Raw genomic sequence first — 22,604 nt, 5'->3', positions numbered from 1 at the left:
ATAAAATAAAGAATTTAAAATATAAAATTTGAACTTAATAAAAATATTTGTTAATTAAGTTTAATGGATTATATTGACGCTTATAAACATAGACATTCAAATGTGTATTTGAAATTCATTTATTAAAACGTTATTATTTCAAATTCATTTTAAAATTTATTAATAATCTATACTAAAACTAAATCTAAATTCTCAATTTTAAATGTTGGTATCCAAATATAGCATAAAGTGAATTTTATTTTGTTCATGCTTTGCCTAATTAATACTCAATGTGTTGGAATTTAAGTTGATTGATTGAATTATGGACAATGTAAACTCAAATAATATGAGTTTATTATTTTAAAAAATAAAAATAGCAAATAAAATTACCTCTGATCAAATATAAAGCAAAAAAAAGAAATTATAATTCAATTATATTAAACACTGAAAAATAGCATCATCCTCAAAATAAGATTTGCTAATTTTTATTGATAAAATATCAAAAATTGAAATTTAGGGTTTTTAAAATTTTTGAAATATGTAAAAGCCTTATGTTATTTAAAAATTTTCCTCCTAAAATATAATTATTATTTTTAAAAACTGTTAATTTTTCATAAAACTTTCTCCTAAATTGGAAAATTAACACTCACTTGAATTTTTCAATAGAGATTTTTAACACAATAAAAAATATTATATTCACAAACAGATTTGTTTTTTCGTTAAATAAAAAATAAAATCCCATTAGTAACACTATTCATCATTAAATTTGCAACGGAATGCTTAATGTTTGCAAGACTGTTTGTAATTTATGCTTTTTGCATTTTCAAGTTAAAATTGTGAGGATATAAGTTTTTGTAAAATATTTTTTTTTTATCACATTTTAAAAGTGCGATAAATAAAACACGATAGAGTACATTTTCATTAAAATGGATTTGGATTTTTTTTTTTTACTTAAAATGGTAAAAAGCAATTATAATTACAACTCATTGTTATTCATAGTTTCTTAATTTTAATACTTATTTTATTTTTTACTTTTAAATTTTACTTTTATTTCAATAAAATTTCATAAATTTTAATTTAGTTAAAATTTAAAAAGTTCAATCTCTCAGCTCCTCTATCTCCTCATGAAACCAGGAAGACCCACCAACCTACCCCTTTTTGTCAGATTTTCTGATTGCAATCTTTTTTTTAAAAAAAACTTTTTTTTTGCTAATTTAATTCTATTTTGAAATACGGATTTGAATTGTTGAAATTTAAAAATGAAATAACTCTTAAAAAAATTGAGGAATGGAAATAAAATTTAGGGATAATATCCATAAAAATCTTAAGATATGTAATTTTTTTATAATTTTATTTTTATTTTTTTATAAAAATATTTTATATTAATAATACTTTTATAATTATATCATCGATTTATATTTTCATTCAAAATTAATAAAAAAATTTACTTTTAATATAAGAAACTCTTTAATTAATAAGAAACAAATTTCAACAATAAAATATTTAAATTTAAAAATAAAAATAGAGACAAAATATTTTTTTATTTAATAATTAAATTTCAAACAGCGTTAAAAAAAAATAACAAAAATGTATATGAGTGGTACAACTCTATTTAGAGTTTTTATTTATTAATCTAGAGATTTCTAATATTTTTATAAAAAATTTAAAAATATAATTATAAAAAATACAAAATTTAAGATTTTTACGAATACGTATCCTAAAATTTATCCCTTAAACAATAAAATGAAATTGTCAATAAAATTAGCATAATTTAAAATGCAAAAAGTTTTTTTTATGATCCAAAAGCACAAAAACTATTAGAAGAAACTTGTTTATAATTGGAAAAAGTAATTAAATTACTTAGGAGGCTTAAAGAAAGGTTAGGATATAAAAACAGAATGATTAAAATTAAGGAAAGGAATAAATATTGTGACCAAAAATAAATTATCAACCATACCATGTGAGTTGTCCCTTCACCCAAAAAGAAATAAATAAATTAATAAAAGACAAAATAATTCTCCATTAAAAAAATATATTTTTTGAAATAAAATTATTTTTTTTGAAATAAATCAGAAGATAAAGGATGAAGATAGAGATAATCAAGAACATACTGAGTATTTTAGTAGAGAAATCAGTAAGAGTTGTATTCAGACTTGAACTAATTTCGGAGTAAATATAGGAATTATTTTCTTTTCTAATAAATTTAAATATTTTTTTTTGAATTAATTAAATTTATTTATTTAGAAATAACAATCTTCATAATGTTATGTCTCCTTAAAGTCAAGACTATGACTGTAGTTTTTTTGAAAGGCCATTATAATTTGCAGCTATTTTACTTCCCATGATTAAAGGATTCTTTTGATTTTTACAATCTACAAAACTGCTGATTTCTTGGAGAAAACTCTGGCTCTCTTTTTTTTTTTTTTTTTTTTTTTTCTAACAAATAAATAAAATAGTTGAAAAAATGTAAAAAAAGAAATAATTATTTTATGGGTATTAGGAAAATGCTATATAATTTTGGCAATTTTTTTATATTTATTTTATTTTAATTTCTGTAATGGGTGATATATTCATTCACCTCCCCGCCGGTGGTAGGCCACCTCTTTAAGTGAGCATGAAACACTGCTCCCACAAAGATTTCTCTTTTCTTTTTCTTTTATCTTATTTTTTTATTTAAATTTATTTTAAAAAATAATTAATTGTTTATCTTCACCTCCTAACATTCCTTGTATCTTTCTTTTTCATCAACTTTTCTCTGTTCTTATTATTCTCTCCAAATCCACTCATCCTTTACACTCAGTTCAATTTCTACTCAAAGGAAATGGTATCAATTCTTCTCCCTTTCTGGGTTTTTTGTTTTTTTTTTTTTTCAATTTATGTTTGAATTCATATTCTCTGAAAAAGGAGAATTTCTTAATGTTGTTGATTCAATTTCTTTATTTATATAAAAAAAAAAAAGTTGAGATTTGTTTGTTGATATTGGCTTAGGTAGGATGCCAGATTTATATAAAGGAAAAAGCAGATTGGCTGAGTAAACTTTTGCAGAGCAAATTCTTTAGTTCTTGTGATGATCATCAAGAACTGAGAAAGAATGAGAAGAATGTATTCTGCATAGACTGTAATCTTGAATTTTGCAGGCATTGTGTGAAGAAGGCTCATTGCCTTCACCGCCAACTTCAGATCTGCAAGTATGTGTACCATGATGTTGTCAGGCTTCAAGACATTCAGAAACATCTAGATTGCTCTAAAATTCAGGTTTTTTAATGATTTTCATTTAAGATTTACTGATTAATTACTGCTTATTGCTTCTATTTTGATTGATTTTTTCTTTTTAATTTCAATCAGAGAATGATTTGAAATGGGATTCTTTTTGATTTGCAGACATACAAGATTAATGGCGAAAAGGCAGTGCATTTGAATCCCAGACCTCAATCCAAAGATTCAAAACCATCAACCAAAGCAAAATTTGGTGCTTCTTGTGAAGCTTGTGGGAGATATCTTCAAGATTTGCCTAATCGATTTTGCTCTATTGCATGCAAGGTAATAAATTTTTCTTTTTTTTTTTAAACCAACTGGTTTTTATTTTATTAATTAATGTGGATGGGATTTGCAGGTGTCAGCTGGATCAGTGAAGAAAGAGCAAAAGCATAAAATGATAACATTCTCAATTGGGCTTTCATGGAAGGAAAACTACAATGGAGAAAGAAATTCAAGTGAAGAAGAGAATGAATATTTAACTGATATGTCTGAGGAAACTCAAGGATGGCTGAGTTCAGCATTGAAGCCAAGGAGACAATTGCACAAAAGGAAAGGAATCCCTCGTAGGTCTCCTCTCTGTTAATTCCAAACAAAATCTTTTTTTTTTTTTTTTCCCTCCCCTCTTTCACCAATCATATTTTATCAATATACAATTTTGGCTCAAATGAAGGTACCCAATTAATTAATTACATCACAGCTATAATAATCCTTGAATCCAGTCTTCAGTGTTACTCATTTTGGGTATTTTTACTAATTATTATTATTTTTTAATTAATAATTTTTGAATTAATAAAATAAAAAACATTCTGTTTAAAACCAACTTCTGTACTGTTCTTCCCTTTAATAATTGAATTGAATATATTTTATTATTTTTAATTTAATAATATTGTGAAAATGGGACCCTCTTAAAGAGAGAAAGTTATGGTGATTGGAGTTTTAAAAATGAAAGTGGGAGACAGAAAGGTTGGTAAAATTTTGGTGTGACTAAAAAATTGAAATGAAGAGTTTAAATACAGAGAATTTTCTGACATGAAAGATTGAATCCCATTGAAACACTACTTCCATGCCATTCCCATACCTGCAACTCCAAAGGTTTTTTTTTTTTTTTTTAAATTTTTTCTGAGATTGTGGTAGGCCTCGGAGATTGTCAATTGTCATTACTTGGTATTGATGAATCTTTTTGGTTTTTCTATAACTTTCTTTTGGCTTTTACTTTCATTTTGAATGACAATGTTTAAATATAAACATCCTTTATTTTCTTCCAACTTAAAATGGTTTTTTTGTTAATTGTTAATAATATTTTATATTTATTCCAACTTTTTATATTTATAATTAATTTATTAATATATAAAAATTAATTTGAAAACAAATATGACTTATAAATTAATAAATTTTAAAATAGTAGTATAGATTAGGAAGATTTACGATTTAGTTTCTGGATATTGTCATTATTAACAAGTCAGTCCCTGTATTTTCAGAAATCTATTAAAACATCCTTATATTTTTTTCCGCCAACGAAATAGTCATTCCGTCCGCTTTTCCGTTAAAATTAGATAAAAGAGGAGAGAGAAAATTTTTAAAATCCAATTTTACCCTCAAATAAAATCATTTATTTAGTTCTTGGATATTGTTATTATTAACAAATTAGTTTTTACATTTTCAAAAATTTATTAAAACTTTTTTATCTTTTTCCATATATATTAAAACGTTCTTATCATTTCTTTTCGTCAATAAAATAGTTCATATCTTTTCTAATATCTATTAAAATGTTTTTATCATTTTTTTCCATCAACGAAATAGTCCTTCCTCATCGTTTCTTTCCATCAACGAAATCGTCTCTCCCTATATTTTTAGAAATCTATTAAAATATTCTTATCATTTCTATTTGTCAATAAAATAATTCTTATATTTTCTTACATCTATTAAAATGTCATTTTCTTTTTGTCAACAAAATAGTCCCTATCTTTTCTTTTCTCCTCCTGCTCCGACTCCAAAGAAGAAGGATAAAGAATTGATGAAGAAGAAAAGGAAGGAGGAGGAGGAGGAAAATAATGGGGTAATTTAATCTTTTACTATATTTTTAACGGCAAAAATAGACGAAATGACTATTTTGTTGACGGAGAGAAAAGATAAGAACGTTTTAATAGGTTTCTAAAAATATAGGGATTGACTAGTTAATAATGACAATATTCATGAACTAAATTATAAATTTCTCTATAGATTATGTATAAAAAATAAAATAAAATAAAATAATAGAAATAATTAGTTGAGACTAGAATTAATTATGAATAATTAAATTATGTTATTTTTTATAACAGAAAGAAACTAAACCGATATTTAATAATTATGTATGTGTTTTTATTTTTTAAAGTTAATTCCATTAATTTAAAAGTTTAATCCTTTCATTTTTTAATAAAAATATAATTTAATTAACTTTTTATATATTTTCTTTATTTCAAAGAGATAAGGACAACTTCTATTTTTTTTTTTAAAAAACACAATTTCATTAGAAGTGGAAGGTGAACTTAGTATAAAGATAAATAAATTTAGATTTAAGAAAATAAATTAAGACTTTTGCCCACATTCTATATACACAATTCTAACCACCAAAAACAACAAAGTCATCGTCGAGAAATTCAACTCCAATGAACTATAAGAAATTGAAAAAACTTTCAAATCCACTGTAAGATCAAGGAAAGGAGGGTCTTCCCCTTCCTAAAAAAATAAAAAAAGACTGAAATAATAGATAGTCAAAAGACCTAAATGTCTTAAAAAAAAATGAAAGATTTTTTTTTTCTTTTTAAAAAGAAAGAGTGATTATTCGACTTATTTATACTTGACTTTTTTATTATTTATCGTACATTAATTTTCCATGTTTTGACTAAACAGTTTGACCGCTACTAAATTAAATAGAAAGTTCATACTTAAACCTATAGAAACACTATAATTTTTACAATGAATCTTTATATATAACAATTTATTTTTATAATTTATTTTATAGAAATTTTGGTAGTTTATCGGAAGAATAATTTTTTTTAATAAAAAAATTATATGAAAATAAAGAATTGAAAAACTTCTGTTTAATTGATTTTTTATTTAAGACAACCAAAGAAACTTCTTGTTATTTTATTTTTTTTAGTAATTAACTTTATAGCTCATAAAATAATTTATATTACTTAGTGGTAATAAAAGAATAGACCGCACTATAATACTCCAATACAAAAACCCACTTTAGTTTCATGTGGTAATTTTAGAGCATTATCATTAAAATTCTATAATTTTAAATATATAAATATAATATTGAATATTTATTAAACTATATATGAACTTATTTAATTCAAATAAATTATATTTGTGATAAATTATTTTTCAAAAAATAATTTAACTAAATTAATATGATGACCATAATTTAAAATAAACTAATATTTGAATATATATATAATAAATTAAACTTCTTATCGGCAAACTTCCATATATAAGATTGGATGTGACTGAAGAAGTGAAGAGAAAAAGTGGGCTAGTGAAACTAAGCCCAAACCCAATCACAGGCGCTTAGATGATAAAACCTTTCCCATGGGATATATACGGCGGATGTTAGGGTTTTGCAGTGCACTGAACCACCGTACTTGGCAAATCGCACTATAAAACTGCCTTCTTGTCTTCTATCGGTGAATCTGAGCTGCTGAGCCCTCGTTCAGCCGTCATAACAACCAGGTAGGCTTGTATTTTCCTTTCTTTCCCGTTGATGTTGGTTAGCACTCTTGTTTTAGTGATGGGAACATGCGACTGTGTTTGATGTTTTGATAATGATATTGTTTAAATCGATAATGGTAGTAGATGTCTCTAATGATGATGTTTAGCTTAAAGCTTTCACCTTCTGAGAAATTACCCATGTGGAATTCATATGGAGACCTGAACTGAAGAGACATCTTTTTCGGATTTTTCTTTCCTCTTGGCTCCCCATTGCTGGGTAGCAAGTTTTTACAATGATTATATCTTAAAATGCTTAAAACGAGTATTAAATAATGTTTGAGCTGCCTCTGTGGATGATTAACAGAGTACTTTCGTTCTTCCGAGATGTCCCATGCGGAAACTTCTGGAGACCTGAACTGAAGAGGCTTTATTCTGATTTCTTTATTGAAATTTTGGACTATTCAACCTATCCTTTTAGTTCATTTTTAGCTCATAATCTATATTCTTAGTATGTTTTGAGCAATAGTTGAACCCTTCTGAAGATTTGATGAGGGTTTTTGCAATTTGGCATTTGAAGATAATGCCTATTCTTAGGAGCAGGTTTTTAAGCAAAACTAACTTCCGAGTATTAACCGTCTCCCTTGTATGGACTATTAAGGACATGAATATCATTGACTTTGAATTACATGTCTTGTTTAAGAGACTTCAAGTTTAAATCTTAAGTTACCTATTCCTTTTGCAATGGTTTCACTTATTGTTTAAGACATTGAAGGTCTTCTTTACTGTTCCTCCCTAAAGATGTGGTTTTTGAAAAACTTTCATTCTCCTGAGTGTATAATGCTGACAAACTGTGGAGACCTGAGCTGAAGAGTTCTAAAGAAGATCTTCAATGTCTGATCTGCTTAGTTGTTATTTTCACTTTGTACTGATTTTTATGTGTCAAGTATGAAGAAATATGCCAACCAATTTTAGGAGTGAGAATGGAGAACTGCTTATTTACTTGGTATCCAAAGAAGGCCAAAATAATTTGGAATCGAGTCTTAAGCCCAAATAATATCATATATGATATTACCATTTTCTTAATGGCTAGCCATGGTACATTGATTTTTCTTTTGCCCTTTCAAATTGCAGATTTATGATACCTCATTCTGTTTGTTTTATAAGACATCAATTTTTCTTTTTCTTTTTAAATGAAACCGGGTTTCTGTGGAATGATAATCCTTTCCCTGTTTGATGCATTTGTCATTTTAATCGTAACCCCTCTAATCAGTTGTTTTCTTTATTCTTTTGGCTTAGTGCTGGGGATATTTGTTAAAGACAAATCTTAAAAGCACCTATTCCTTTCAGGATGAGGTATTGACTGATCTTTCTTTCATTTTTATTCAACTACTCTCTGTTTTTTTCCCCTATTTTAGATTGAGATTTTTTTTAAAAAAAAAATTGCTAACTATCATTTCCTTTGTTTTTTGTTCTTATCTTTTCTTCTTCTCTCTTAGCCGGCCAATGGAGGAAGAGGTGAGATATTTTCCTCCCTTTTATCATTTGTTTACTAGTATTTTGATTTTTATTCTTTAGTTTTTTTAATGTGATCATAGCTTCTAGATCTCTTTGCCATGTTTTTAGGATGCCCAAGAAATATTTTCTTGTACTGGGTTTTTGTGTTAATTATGAATAATCCTCATGCAATGACATTTTTCTACTATATGTAATAAATTGTGGGAACTTTTGGTCAGCTTTTTTTTTTAGGTTATTCATGGTTCTCTCACTCACTCACTCTCTCTCTCTCTCTCTCTACACACACACACACATACATACATACATCAGTTTGTTTTTTATAAACAAACGTAACTAGAGGTTCTCAAATTTGTGGCTTGAGTAATTTTTTATTTCATAAGATAATAGACTCTATTAATAGTGAATCATTGTTCTTATTTTATAGTTCAAATAGCACTGAGTTATTTCTTGTCATTGGTTATCTTTTTATGCTTATCTGTGATAATTGCTTCAGGGTAGCAAGAATGAGGAGGAGGAGTTTAACACTGGACCCCTTTCAGTACTCATGATGAGTGTCAAAAATAACACACAGGTAATTTTAGAAAGTTGTTTAATTTTTGATCCTTGACTTACCATGTTGGCACATGCGTCTTGTACTGATTTAAGCCAGTCTAACCATCAGCGTTTCTGATTTGAATTTGACACGTCTTGCCACACTTATTAGGTGCTTATTAATTGTCGGAACAACAAAAAACTTCTTGGTCGTGTTAGAGCATTTGATCGGCATTGTAACATGGTTCTTGAAAATGTCAGGGAGATGTGGACTGAGGTTGGCTTTGTTTAAGACTCATTTTACTTATGATTGTATCTACATTGAAACACAGCCGTTTGTTTTGTGTTGGTAGTAACATGCAAGTTTGTTTCTGTTTAGGTACCTAAGACAGGAAAGGGCAAGAAAAAAGCCATGCCAGTAAACAAAGACAGATTCATTAGTAAGATGTTTCTGCGGGGAGACTCCGTAATCATCGTTCTTAGGAATCCCAAGTGACGGAGAGCTGCTTTTGAAACAAACGGATCTTGTGACTGGTTTAAGTATATTAATGCATCTGAAATGGGTATTGGCTGCTATTATTGGCACATTAGAACTTGGTTTTAGCTGCCTTTTCAGACTTCAAATCAGAAATTTATAGTGGCTGTACAATCAATTGGAGTTGCTTCTTGTGTAGAAGATGTAGCTAAGTTCCTTGTTCATGACATTGTACCGGTTAAGTTGAGTGCAACTGATTGTTTGAGTATCACAGTCCCCTGATAAGCTGCCATTACATTGTTAATGACATTGTATCTGTAAATTTTCTTGTCGATTTTTCTTTTTCTTTGAATAGTAATATTTTTTTTCTCAATGATAATCAGATGACTCCGTCAGCTTTAAACCCGGTCTGTATATATACTTATTATTTAATTACCTTATAATTATTTAGCCGTAATATATATATATATATATATATATATATATATATATATATATAAAATCTCAACATGGATAAAGAGATTAGGTAAATTATTTTTTTCATTCTTAATTTATTTTTAAATTAATAATTTAATTTTATATTTTTAATTCATGAAATGGAAGATCTAAAAAAAAGAAAATAAAATAAAATTCCCTTGAATATCCTTTCATAGCTTATGCTAGTAATAGAAATAAGAGAAATCTTTCAATAACTTTAAACTTATCATCCCTATTCCTAGCATTTAGAAATGTGACTAAATAGATTTTTTTTCACTCACTTTTTTTTACACAAGCATATATTATTAAATTAAAATTGATAAATGAATTTGAATATTCGTAGAAATTAAATTTTCAATAGTAAAATTATTATAAATAGGTGCAAGTGGGTTATTGTTTTTCTAATTGGCAAGTGGCTGTATTCTAATAGTATACACTAATTACTCCAGATTCCTAATAACTCCTAACAGCTTGAAGCTTTTGTGGCAAAAAATCTCAACATGGATGGCAAACTAAGCTCCTCCTGCTGCATTGACGGATTGACGCAGTGAAGAATTAGATAAAAAAATGATTTTTTTTTACCATGCTTGATAGTATTTAAAGCTCTTATATTATATTGAGAAATGACAAGACTCGAATCTAAAACACTCGGAAGTAAATATAATACTTTTGACCTATAATCCCACACCCCTCTTTATGGTACAAAGCCAAAAAATGTAAAAAATAAAAAAATAAAAAAAATAAAAAATTTGCAACTGCTAATGCTAGCATGCACTCGCAGTGTTTTAGGACCCAACTCAGCCTTGGACTCCATCATATCCACCCACCAATTTCCTCCTTCCAATCCAACCAAAACTTTCCACAGCATCACATTATAATGTAATTTACACCATGTACTCAAATTTAAAATTCTTGTACAATCTAACTTTGCACAAAAAGGATTTAGAGGAATATGTTTCCCACGCACAACTCCTCATCTTCCTCAGAGGCCAATCCTCAGGGCAAAGGATAAAGGTTTTTAACCTGAAAAAGATGAAGAACAGTAGAAAAAGTAAAAAGTTTCCTTAAGATTCCCACTACTTATTTGTGGTACCACTACCAGTATATCCATATATAGAAAAGGGTAAGGAATTTACGTACCTTGAAAACAAAATGAGAATAAAAGATAGAGATGAATTAAGATCATAGGCTTCATGGGAATCATCTTTGCCAACCCAACATCACCATTCTTCAAAAACTGGGTTCCTTGTCAAACTCCTTGCGTGATCGATCAACCATCAATCTTGGGCAATATCTGAGCAAAACTTCATTGCAATGAGAGGAGGTGAGGTTGTCCAAATTGGGGCATACCCATTTTCAATCTAACAAGTTAAAAGGCCATTTGCTTTGAATTGTTGAGTTGTATTTATTATAAGATTTAGGAAAATGTACAATTTAATTCCTAAATATTGCTATTATTAATAAGTCAGTCTCTATATTTTCAAAAACCTATTAAAACGTTCTTATCTTTTCTCTCCATCAACAAAATAGTCATTCCGTTCTTTTTTCCGTTAAAAATAGACAAAGGATAAGAGGAAAAATTTTTAAAATTCAATTTTGCCATCAAATAAAATCTCTTATTTAGTCCTTGGATATTGGTATTATTAACAAGTCAGTCCCTATATTTTCAGAAATCTATTAAAACATCCTTATCGTTTCTTTCCGTCAATGAAATAGTTCGTATCTTTTCTCATATCTATTAAAACGTCATTATCATTTCTTTCCGTCAACGAAATAATCCCTCATCGTTGTTTCTTTCCGTCAACGAAATGGTCCTTCCTTATATTTTCAGAAATTTATTAAAACGTTCTTATCTTTTTTTATATCTATTAAAACGTCATTATCATTTTTTTTCATCAACGAAATAGTCCCTATCTTTTCTCACATCTATTAAAACGTTTTTATCGTGTTTTTTTTTGTCAACGAAATAGTCTATCCTCCTCCTTCTCAAAGAAGAAGAAAAAAAAGAAGGATATGATGATGACGAAGAAGAAGAAAAAGAAAAAAGAAGAAGAAGAAGCAGAAAAAGAAGAAGCAAAAAGAGAAAGGATCGATGAAGAAAAAGAAGGAAAATGAGGAGAAGGAAAAGTCTTTTACTATATTTTTAACATAGAAATAAATAGAAAAATTATTTTATTAATTAAAAAAAGATAAAAATATTTTAATAAATTTTTAAAAATATAGGTAATGAGTTGTTAATAATAATAATATTTAAATATTAAATTATAAATCTCTTAAAGATTTACAGAGATGAGTTATTGATTAATTAAAAGCATAGTACAAATTGTACATTTTAAATGAATCAAATGCATAGCTATTGTTACCTAAGTTATTAGTGTGGATCGGCTTTTACATTCAAATTCAATAAGTTTACAAAAAGAAAAGAATTTGGATCGAAACGAGTGATGACGTCAAGACGCCAAAGAAAAAGAAAGTATTGATAAATAAAATAAATAAAAACAGAAGAAAAGAGGATGGCAGTGGTCCTTATTTGTCCTGTCTAAGTCTTGGCATCTGGGGCGTGAGCGTGGACTCTGCATCTTCGCGTCAGGGCGTGTGGCATGAGCGTGGAATCTCCATCTCTGTCCCTCCATAAAGTTCCATCACCCAATCCCTCCGTATCTTTTCTTTTCTTTTTCAATTTTTTATTCTCTGAGGCGTGTGCTTGCCACACGCATCAAATTGCACGCTTATTGGTGTAATTGTTTGACGCAAACAAATCATTTTCACGGAGTTATAAATGATAGAGTATCTGTAAAAATTAATACACTTAAATTTAAATTTGATTTATATTAATAATATTTAAATTTAAATTTATATTAATAATATTTAATTAAAAATTAATTTAAATTATTTAATTTCATTATAATTTTAATTATTATTATTTAAAAAATTCAAATTAATTTAGTTTTATATATTTTAATTAATAATTTATATAAAAATTAATTTTTATAAATAATTTTTTAAATATTATTTTTTAAATTTAAACCAGCCTCAAATCTAATTATAATTATTTAAATTCATCCTATTAGATTCGATCAGAAACACTCTATCCATTGCTATTCCTGATTTTCATCCCACAAAATGAATTATGGTTGTTATAGATAGATTTTATTTGATTTACTATAAATGAATTTTATTTGATTTTTTTTATGAAAAATACCCATTTACTTATGTTTTAAATCTAAAATTATAGTAAATTGATACATAATAATTTTTATAAGGTAAGAATTAAATTATTTTTAATTTTAAAAAATAAAATTAATTGAATAAAATAATATCTCATAAAAAATATGAGAAGAGAAAGTATGAGATTAATATTCAATTATAACCTCTTATAAATTAGGGTTCAATATATTTGATTCATTTAACTTAATATGATATAAATTTATATTTTTATTTAAGTTAATAAATTAATTTGTTTTATTTTTTAATTAAATTTATTATAATCTATTTATTTATATGAGTTAGCAGATTAACCTCTATTATTTTAATTCATTTAAATTCACAATGAGTAATTTATATAGAATTCATTTCTATATAAATTATTATTATTTTAATACAATTAAATTTTACTAATAAAAATAAATGAAATTTACTAAAAGAATTCTAAAAAAAAGTTATTTTACAGTTTATATGTTTAAGTAATAAAATAGCTATAAAGTAAAATTAGTAAAATGATTTTTTATAGAAATATATGAAAAAAGAAAATATTCATTGACAACACAGCTACCTATTTATATATTCGTGTAATTACTATTTTTACAAATCTTTTATTTTTCTATTCATTTTTCTCTAAATGCTATTTATGACTTAAATTATATAAAAAAAAAAACTATATTCATGTAAGATGGACCAGTATCATTGTTTCTGCATGTTTGCATTCAAACTCAATACAATTATTTTTCTTTTTTTTCTTTTTTAAGATATCTCATTAAATATTTTTTTTCTTGGAAATTCCATACAGAAACGAAACGATTTTTTTTTATTTTACAATTATTTGCTTTGACATTTGAGAATGTGACACTTTTCTAATTTGGAAAAATTGACCAAAGAAGATTGCTTTCAACTACGTACGATTTTGCCCGCTCAATCTAATTGGCGTCTATGTGTTGTTATCACCATAAATTTCTCGGTAAATTATTTTTCATACTTTAAAATTTTTATTAAAATTAAATAAAAATATTTTTATAAAAAGTTTTTTCCCATAAAATATTTTCTAATGAAAATATTTTTTATAAAATTAATTTTTAACTTTTTAATAAATAATTAATTTATATTTAATTTTATAATTGAGATATTTTATAGGTAAATCAAGTATTACATAGTGTAAATATAATATCACCGAAAATATAGTTCATCTACGGCTAAATTGGAATGCCACGCATAACACGGGTTCCTTCAACGAATCTGAGCTGTCCTGCCACAGCCCACAACAACAAAACAAAAACAAGCCTTTATCAAAACCCCATCATCATATTTCAACTCAAAAGCTTCTCTCTAGCACCCGATACCGCTCATCGCCACTGCTAAATTCTTGCAGTCAGGAAATCCCTAAATTCTGTATTTTAATGGCTGCACCAACCCAAGGAAACTTGGACCGCGAGAAGCAGAGCCTGCTCAGCCAGCACAAGGAGCATCACTTCACCGCCGGTGAGATTGTCCGCGACATCATCATTGGAGTATCCGACGGTCTCACTGTGCCTTTCGCCCTCGCTGCCGGTTTATCAGGCGCCAATGCCACTTCTTCCATTGTTCTCACTGCTGGCGTCGCTGAAGTCGCTGCCGGTGCTATCTCCATGGGACTTGGAGGGTACTATTGATTGAACCTTTGTCTCTATTTTCAATTTTTTGTTTGTATAATTATCCATTGGAAAAAAAGAGAGTTGGAGTTGGAAAGGAAAGCTATGATATTTTTGTCCTTCGACATTGGGATCTGTGCAGGTATCTTGCGGCTAAAAGCGAGGCAGATCACTACGCAAGGGAACTGAAAAGAGAAGAAGAAGAGATCATTGCTGTTCCTGATACAGGTTCTTAGATCAATTTTTCAAAAAAATTTGCTACTGATTTTAAAATTTTTTACGAATAATCGAATGTTAAGGGGAAGAGAAATGTTTGGAGTGCAGAGGCAGCTGAAGTGGCGGAGATACTAGCAGAGTATGGAATAGAACCACATGAATATGGGCCTGTGGTTAATGCTCTTAGGAAGAAACCTCAAGCATGGCTCGATTTCATGATGAAGTAAGTCTTTCTACCTACTGCTTTCCTTCATACATTTGCCAATTCTTTTAAATTTATTTGGCATTTTTAAAAATAATTTATGTTTTTTCTTTATTATTGATTTGAAACAAGATATCTTTTTCGAGGTTGGCACTATTTGATTTTCAAAACTAACCATTATTTCCGCAGGCGCCACCATGAATAGTACTTCCACTTCTGGGATCTACATAAATAAAAAATAATTTTGTTTGGTGTGGTAATTCGCTAATGGTGATATTATTGTTAAAATTAGTGTTGATAGGATCATTTTATCAAATAAATATTAATAAGTATTAAATTTATGATCTTTTAATAATAAAATATTTTTTTTAAAATTATAGCATGCAATATCATGTATTTAAAAATATACTTTAAAAAAAAAAAAAATTTGAATCTCAATGCCAAATGAAAAATTGTGTTAATATGAATTTTTGGTTTAATTTTCATATTTTTATCATTCACTGTCAATATATCAAACTGAACTGTGAAACTTTTTATATCTTTTATTCAGTGATTATTCACCTTTTTATAATCATTGCTACACAGTTCGCTGTCCTAAAGCTCTATATAGTTATATTTCACTTTTTTTTTTGTGAGAATAAAGTCTCATCTCACTTTTGAAAAGTATTAAAGACACTCTTTTCAAGTGAAGACAAACGCAAGTGGTCGATATTCCAGATCACATCCGGGATATGCAAATAGCACTTGGGAGTAATGGATCTCTTTTAAGAGTCAAAATTTATAGGAAATTATTCTGAATATCCAATACATGTCCTTCTTTACTTCTAAAAATAGATTTTACTTTTCATAATTTAAGTAAAAACTTAAAACTAACATTACATGAGTGAGGCCCGCAGGATGAGGATGGTATCAACTTTTTTAAAGCAGCATATTTATTTGTTTCATGCTTGGTTTCGTTTTCTAATTCACTTGTGAATTGTGATAAACCAAATGGCTACTTAATACGTTATCCCTTGTGGCTAAAGGTCGTTCAAGTTGGCAGGGGCACTAACGCCCAGATTGCTAAGAGGTCACCCAGGTGAAAATATTGTGTTTGTGGTGGGTCAGGAGACAAAGATTGCTTGAAAAACTTGATACCATAAATAGTAAAAACGAATTTAGAAATAGGCGAAAATTCTGCAGCATAACAACGCTTGAAAACACTAAAAAGAAATTAGTGATCGAGTTTGAAAATTTTAAAGGAACCAGCAATAATGAAGATTATCTTATTACATATGCATGCAGGTTTGAATTGGGGTTGGAGAAGCCAAACCCAAGAAGAGCACTACAGAGTGCTCTAACCATCGCCATAGCTTACATTTTGGGTGGATTGGTGCCTCTCATTCCCTACATGTTCATTCCAAGAGCTCAAGATGCTGTGGTTGCATCAGTCATAGTAACCTTAGTTGCGTTGCTGATATTTGGCTATGCAAAGGGGTATTTCACAGGTAACAAACCCTTCAGAAGCGCCTTGCAAACTGCCCTTATTGGTGCCATTGCATCTGCTGCTGCATTTGGTATGGCTAAGGCTATCCATGCATAATCCTTCCGGTAATTTTATATTACAAGGATTTTATGAGAGCTTTAACTTGCTTAGCTTGTAATGTCAATTGTATTGGAATGCTTTTGGATATTCGTTGGATCATTCTATTTACTTCAAAATGTTGGAATTTCCATGGATTATTAAGCGGTATATTAAGGTTTGTTTGACATTACTTTTGAAATTGGTTTTAAAAAAATCACTTTTTAAAATGTATTAATTAGTGAGCATTAAAAATTACTTTTATAATAAACAAATTTCAGAATAAACTTTTTTTTTTCAACGCAAATTTAAAATCTTTTTTTACACTTAGAGGCCTTGGTCGTATAAGAATTTTGGCTAGTACCAAATTAGTGGATATAGTCATAGAAACAAATTAGCACGTCGTCTGGTTGTACTGCAAAGTCCACTGGTTTAGAATTCCATTTAATCGCTGTTAATAAACATGCTTTGAGCTACGAAAGAATTCAAATCTTTTGGGTGCACAGCATCAACCTTATTGCGAGAAAAATACAAATAGAAACTTGTAAAAATTGAGCTATTGAAGAATTGAAATCTTCAATAGCCGATACTTTTGTTCACTAGTGCAGATTTTTCAAGGTTCAGTTTATTTTAGTCACTCATTTTTAATTTGTTATTATGAAATCCTTGTTACACAAAAATCTCTCAACCCATTTATCTTTTATTTTTCTTGCATAATAATTGATACATGGCAATGCTACAATGGGAAAGTGAGAAATTAAAAATAAAATAATAAATAATAAATAAAATATTAGTACAATTAATTATTCCTCACAATCATTAGGAGAGAATGTAATTAATATATAGTGTGCTATATGTACCTCTTAAGTTGTTATTTTTATATAGCAGTATTGACATATCAATTTTATCGAATGAATAAATAAAAAATCAACTAAATAATTTTTATGTAATATTTTTAATTTAAAAAATTCATAATTTTTATGTTATAATTTTTGAAAGTGATAATGTCCAAAAAAAATTTCAAATTTTTTCATTTTTTACAATTTTATTTTTTTAATAAAAATAAATTATTTATTTATAATTACATTCTCTATATTTAATTTACCATCAAATACTAACAGAAAATTATTATGTTAACATTTTAATTACATATTGACGTTTATATAGATATAATAGATTTAGATGGAGGATGTATAGAGTTCAATTGTGGTGCTGCAATATGAGTGATGGTCATGACTGGTAGCAATGGGCTCTCTGAACTCTCAAAATTGGGTTTTCTAGCATTGAGTGCATTTAATTGAAAAAAAAAAACAGTCTAGTAGTATTTAAAATTGGATACGAAGGGTGTAATTATAAATAAATTATTAATTCAGCATATTTTATTAAAAAAAAATTAAAGGTAGAATTATAAAAAATAAAAAAATTGAAATACAGCTGATGTACAAACTATTGACTTTTCAATGTCCATCTGACGACCTTTTACCCAGTTCAGTAAAATATTTGACTCACCACAATTTCATTCCAAGGATAGCTCAATTATCAACTATGCCAAACCTTATCATACATGTCCGTCCCCCTTTTGCGTGCTCCAATGCTAGAGAGAGGCGTTCTTAAGTAGTGATCATATATATTTTCTTTTTAATCAAAGATAAAACATACCCAATTCAGAAAAACCATATTAATTTTGACAAAATCGTTAATTTTATATAAAACTTACTCACAAACAATAATCCACTCACACAATAATCTACTTCTGATTTGAATAAAACTTATATAAAACCAAAGATTTTACCAAAATTATTATAGTTTTAACAGCAATTCAATCATATTCCTATATCGTGTGTGTTTTATTTCTGATAAAAAAAATATAAAGCTAAAAAATAAGCTAGTGTACGTGCATAATGTAACATAGGCCTTGGGTTCAGATCCTTTCGGACGAGCGGGACGCCTGCATCTGAATCACATCGACTATGGAGTAGTGATCAATCATATTTCACTATACCAAGAATGCAACATTAATATAAGTGAGAGAGTTGAAAGTTGCAAATAAATTTCGTTTCAATGTGCAATAACTACATATTCTTATAGATGTCAACATCAAACAAAATTTTAATTCATCCAACGCAGTCCTGCCCAGCGAGTGCGTTGAAAAGATCATGCGGCTACACCAAAAAATCTGTAGATCAACCGAGCAAAAATAATAGCATATACTAAATCCTGTTGGAGTTGCCGCTATCAACAAAATAACCCAATTACTTATAATTGATAAGCTGGTGAGAAGAAGAGAACCAACTTACATCGTTTTGTAAAAATTTGCCCACGCAGAAGACAGCAAAATATATCATCTAGGTATTGTTCCTATTATAATCCACTTTTCTGATTCCAGAAAGAGCCATACTAGGTTAGAGTTTCCAACTTTTCAGATTTCTCTGAATGAGGCCTGTTATTGATTTTGTACTCCAAACTCTTAGGTTTATCTATTTCTTCTATTAAAAATCCAGTACTTTCAGCTATCTCCATCTGCTCCACCAGAGTTCCATTTACTGCTGCTCCAATTTCATTTTCAGTATCAGTAGGCCTTTCTGCATCTTGTTTGGTATCTTCAACATTCTGCAAGAAAGGACTGGCCAAAAGAAGCTTTTCCCATGCACCATCATCATATAATTCCGGTGGAATAAATGGTATATGGTTTTCGAACGATGACAAATTTTCATCCATAAGCAATTTCATAAAATCAGGACTCAAGAAAGAATCTTTTGTTCCATCAGAAAAAGGGTTAGATTCTTCTGGTTCTCCTGAAACCATAGGTGTAGCCACCTCATTCATTTGAGGTGGCTGGTACCTTATTATCATCCCATCATAAGCTAATTGTTCTTCATCTGCACCTTGTTCCACTATGCTTCCTGGTTCAGCCATCCGCCAGTTGTTCTCTTTGGGGTGAAGCAACTGAACAAGAAATCCTGGATTTTGCATGACCATAACTAAAAATGACAGCATCTGCTGCTGATTTTTTTCCATTCCTTGAATACGATCTCTCAAGAGAAGTAACTTATTGTCTGCATTTTCCTGGAGCTGCCTAAGTTTAATCAACTCCTGCATCAGTGCATTTTTGTCAGTCTTCAGAATCTCAATTTCCTTCCATAACCCCTCATTTTCAGTTGTTTCACAAGGTTCAACTAAGCTATCCTGCAGTGGCAATGCTTTTCTATTGTCAGTGACCTGAGGATGTTTTCTTCTGGAGATGTTTTTCAACAATTGCTTTTGATCTCTGATAAATCCATCATTTGCAAACTCCCAACGATCTGTATCAATTTTCCTGAAGCCCTGAAAATGTTTATGGTTACAAATCTTGACTACCATAATGTTATTTCGATTCATGCAGTCACTCACACACAGCACACATGATGACACATCATGATCAAACTAATGCATCCACAAATGGCACTAGAAGGGAAAACAATAGGATCAGAATCACTTTTCCTTCACTTGGGAAGTTTATAAGTTCCGAGAGGCGACAAAAAGCACAAAATTTTGCGGATAAAAATCAGCATAAATAGCTGCAAATCTCATATGTTCAAATGAAAACTAGAAGTTGAAAACAAAAGTCAAGAGTGAACCCACTGCAATATTATTTAGCAGGACAAACCACATGTTTATTATTTTTAATCCCAAATCATTGTCTTGTCAAAAGAACATAATTCAAGAACAAAATCTGCATTGCCTCTTATATAATCCCAAAACTTCATTTTCTTCAGAAAGACAAATTCAAACCAAGAAATTCTCCAATCTCATGACTAAAACCCGAATAATTAAAAAAGAAGCCTGTAAACACTAATACCCAGTAAAAAATTAAATGTCACAGAGTAGTTTTAATTAGAGGATAGAATCTAAGAGGTTTCATGGAGGAGAGAAATTTTCCTTTAATATAATGCCACTAGAATGACTGTAAACATGTGTAGGTGGCTCCGGATCATGATTCGAGCCAACAATTTAGCTATCATGACTATTTGCCTATTTTATCCTAACCAGCCTGGTTTCAGCCAGGACTCCAAAAAGTAAAATTTGTCAAAATATTGTCATAAAAACATTTGTTAAGCTAACAAAATCTTGTGGACTCGCAGCATACTACACATGAAAACAATAAGCAAAGGCTATAAAGTATAAACTTTGAGGTAGCAAACATTCTAAAAGAGAAGGCACATAACAAGCAATCAGTAAGAACCTTTTTAATCCAAAGGTATCCAACTTAGCAGGCCTCCCCAAAATTGATTCCTTATCAAATGGGTGTTAGAAGGCTGGAATTTGAAAAAGTATCCTGTATCCCAAGCTGAACCTTCCCAGAATATAAAGGGAAATGCTTTCAGAATATGATTTTAGATGATGGCGAAGGGCCTTCCGCATTCATGAATCATACTGTTTACCGTAATATCCCATAACCATAACATGTAAAACTCAGTATCTCTTTACTCTCTGTGATCAAGATACCAGGAATACCAGTGTTTGAAATCCATGCATAAGTTCTTAATACATCTATGTAATGTACAGTGTGGATAAGTACACCTTTCACATTGGACTCCATCAATAAAATGCAACATCGATGAGAAATTAGTCATCCTATCATTTGCAGAGGAGAATGCACTCTTTAGTTCGTATCTAGCATACCCGGATAACATAATTCTCCTCACCAAATTGCTTGGAAACACTCCTCTCATTCCATACTGTTACTAATTAGGGAACAAATTTGATTCATTTCAACTATGTCTTATAAATAGACTTTACCACATATAAATAGAGAGTGAGCATAGTTATAGAACCACCATGGAGATTCATTATCAATGCAACATCAATCTTCAGCATATATACGTAAGCTGCTAACTTGAATTTTGGTCAGATACTTCTAGATTATATATTTCGACAGAATTTTGACGGTTACGATCTTAATTCACGGAATAATAAAAAACCCAAAAATCGACACCAGGCCACACAACTAGAACACATTAAAGCAACTTAAAAATCAAAGAAAACGAAACTTGTTTACCAACTAAAGCAAATAAACGGATAACTAGAACAGGAAGGCTCACATAGATATTAAGCTGCCGGATAAAGCTAGAAGAATTGCTATGCTTGAAGTACTTGGGCAGCAATCGAATAGAAAATTCAGTCATATCCCATATAATGAAGCTATCATTACTTTGGCTCCATGAAATTATCGAATCTGTGGACTCATCATCTACCATATCGTAGCTTTTTTTAAGAAAAGGAGCCACTGCCAGAGACCCATCGTCTCCTGATTTCACCATGGAATTAATAATAGTCACAAAACCCAAAAAATTAAGCGAATTCCGAGGCAGAAAGAACCTGAATATGGTGTGTATACTATGCGAAGTCTTCGGAGTCAAGCAACCATAGAATAAAACACAACCATGAAGCGAAGGAATGGAACGAGAGAACGGTATAAAGGGAATTTCCCAACTTGTACGGCTGGAATACTCAACTGGGTTCAGCATGGGCTTGGCTGCCCTTTTTGACGGTGTCGTTTTCAAGCGCGTAGAGAAGTTTGGACGTGGCCGACACTGGGCGTCACTTTTACATGTGACCTGAAGATATTTTTCCATTCTGCACTTTGCGGTTCGTCTTTATGCGTTTTGTGCAGTGAGATATTTACAAGGACGTTCTCTTTCTTTTCTTTTTAATTTATTTTTTGTGATTTTATTTATCACAACATAAAAAATTAGTTCCAAAATAGTTATTTAAAAAATGATCTGATGAAATAAGTACTTCTATTTCTATGGTTTTCACTTTTTTTTAAAAATTAATTTGTTAAATTCTAAGAAAAACTAAAATAAATTTAATTAA

The 22,604-nt window shown here is 29.1% G+C and overlaps 4 protein-coding genes and 2 non-coding genes across 9 annotated transcripts; 5 read left to right on the top strand and 1 right to left on the bottom strand.

Moving 5' to 3' along the window:
* The first annotated feature begins 2,645 nt into the window (after positions 1-2,645).
* On the top strand, positions 2,646-3,926 carry LOC110602620 (protein RGF1 INDUCIBLE TRANSCRIPTION FACTOR 1). The gene is made up of 4 exons (XM_021740187.2): positions 2,646-2,803; positions 2,968-3,234; positions 3,361-3,519; positions 3,593-3,926. Exons 1-4 carry the CDS (start codon positions 2,801-2,803, stop codon positions 3,818-3,820), a joined length of 657 nt encoding a protein of 218 aa, XP_021595879.1. The 5' UTR covers positions 2,646-2,800; the 3' UTR covers positions 3,821-3,926.
* Positions 3,927-6,752: 2,826 nt separating this feature from the next.
* On the top strand, positions 6,753-9,854 carry LOC110600972 (small nuclear ribonucleoprotein Sm D2). Its single transcript, XM_021737931.2, has 6 exons — positions 6,753-6,951; positions 8,227-8,283; positions 8,427-8,445; positions 8,939-9,016; positions 9,149-9,253; positions 9,356-9,854. The coding sequence occupies exons 2-6, from the start codon at positions 8,279-8,281 to the stop codon at positions 9,470-9,472; spliced, it is 324 nt and encodes a 107-aa protein (XP_021593623.1). The 5' UTR covers positions 6,753-6,951; positions 8,227-8,278; the 3' UTR covers positions 9,473-9,854.
* Positions 7,077-7,164, top strand: LOC122722020. The gene has a single exon (XR_006348871.1). It is a non-coding gene; the product is annotated as a small nucleolar RNA Z159/U59 (small nucleolar RNA).
* LOC122722018 lies at positions 7,274-7,356 on the top strand. The gene has a single exon (XR_006348869.1). It is a non-coding gene; the product is annotated as a small nucleolar RNA Z159/U59 (small nucleolar RNA).
* A 4,556-nt stretch (positions 9,855-14,410) lies between the features above and the next one.
* LOC110601336 (vacuolar iron transporter 1) lies at positions 14,411-16,916 on the top strand. Its single transcript, XM_021738432.2, has 4 exons — positions 14,411-14,780; positions 14,912-14,997; positions 15,094-15,208; positions 16,472-16,916. Exons 1-4 carry the CDS (start codon positions 14,539-14,541, stop codon positions 16,767-16,769), a joined length of 741 nt encoding a protein of 246 aa, XP_021594124.1. The 5' UTR covers positions 14,411-14,538; the 3' UTR covers positions 16,770-16,916.
* Positions 16,917-18,726: 1,810 nt separating this feature from the next.
* On the bottom strand, positions 18,727-22,266 carry LOC110602350 (heat stress transcription factor A-8). 4 transcript variants are annotated; one of them, XR_002485951.2, is made up of 3 exons: positions 21,830-22,250; positions 19,046-20,072; positions 18,727-18,924 (listed from the first exon to the last, which is right to left on the bottom strand). XR_002485951.2 is itself a non-coding variant. In XM_021739850.2 (3 exons), exons 2-3 carry the CDS (start codon positions 21,983-21,985, stop codon positions 19,146-19,148), a joined length of 1,083 nt encoding a protein of 360 aa, XP_021595542.1. In that variant the 5' UTR covers positions 21,986-22,035; positions 22,107-22,266; the 3' UTR covers positions 18,727-19,145. The 4 variants fall into 4 exon arrangements, 3 of the variants coding, with proteins under 3 accessions (XP_021595542.1, XP_021595543.1, XP_021595541.1); XM_021739850.2 differs by having other exon boundaries at positions 18,727-20,072; positions 21,830-22,035; positions 22,107-22,266; XM_021739851.2 differs by having other exon boundaries at positions 18,727-20,064; positions 21,830-22,257.
* Between the last annotated feature and the right edge of the window lie 338 nt (positions 22,267-22,604).

The sequence above is a fragment of the Manihot esculenta genome, chromosome 15, assembly GCF_001659605.2.
Source record: "Manihot esculenta cultivar AM560-2 chromosome 15, M.esculenta_v8, whole genome shotgun sequence".
In the NCBI taxonomy this organism is placed as follows: domain Eukaryota; kingdom Viridiplantae; phylum Streptophyta; class Magnoliopsida; order Malpighiales; family Euphorbiaceae; genus Manihot; species Manihot esculenta.
The sequence above is the reverse complement of the archived record's forward strand: the minus strand, read 5'-3'. Positions and strand labels throughout refer to the sequence as shown.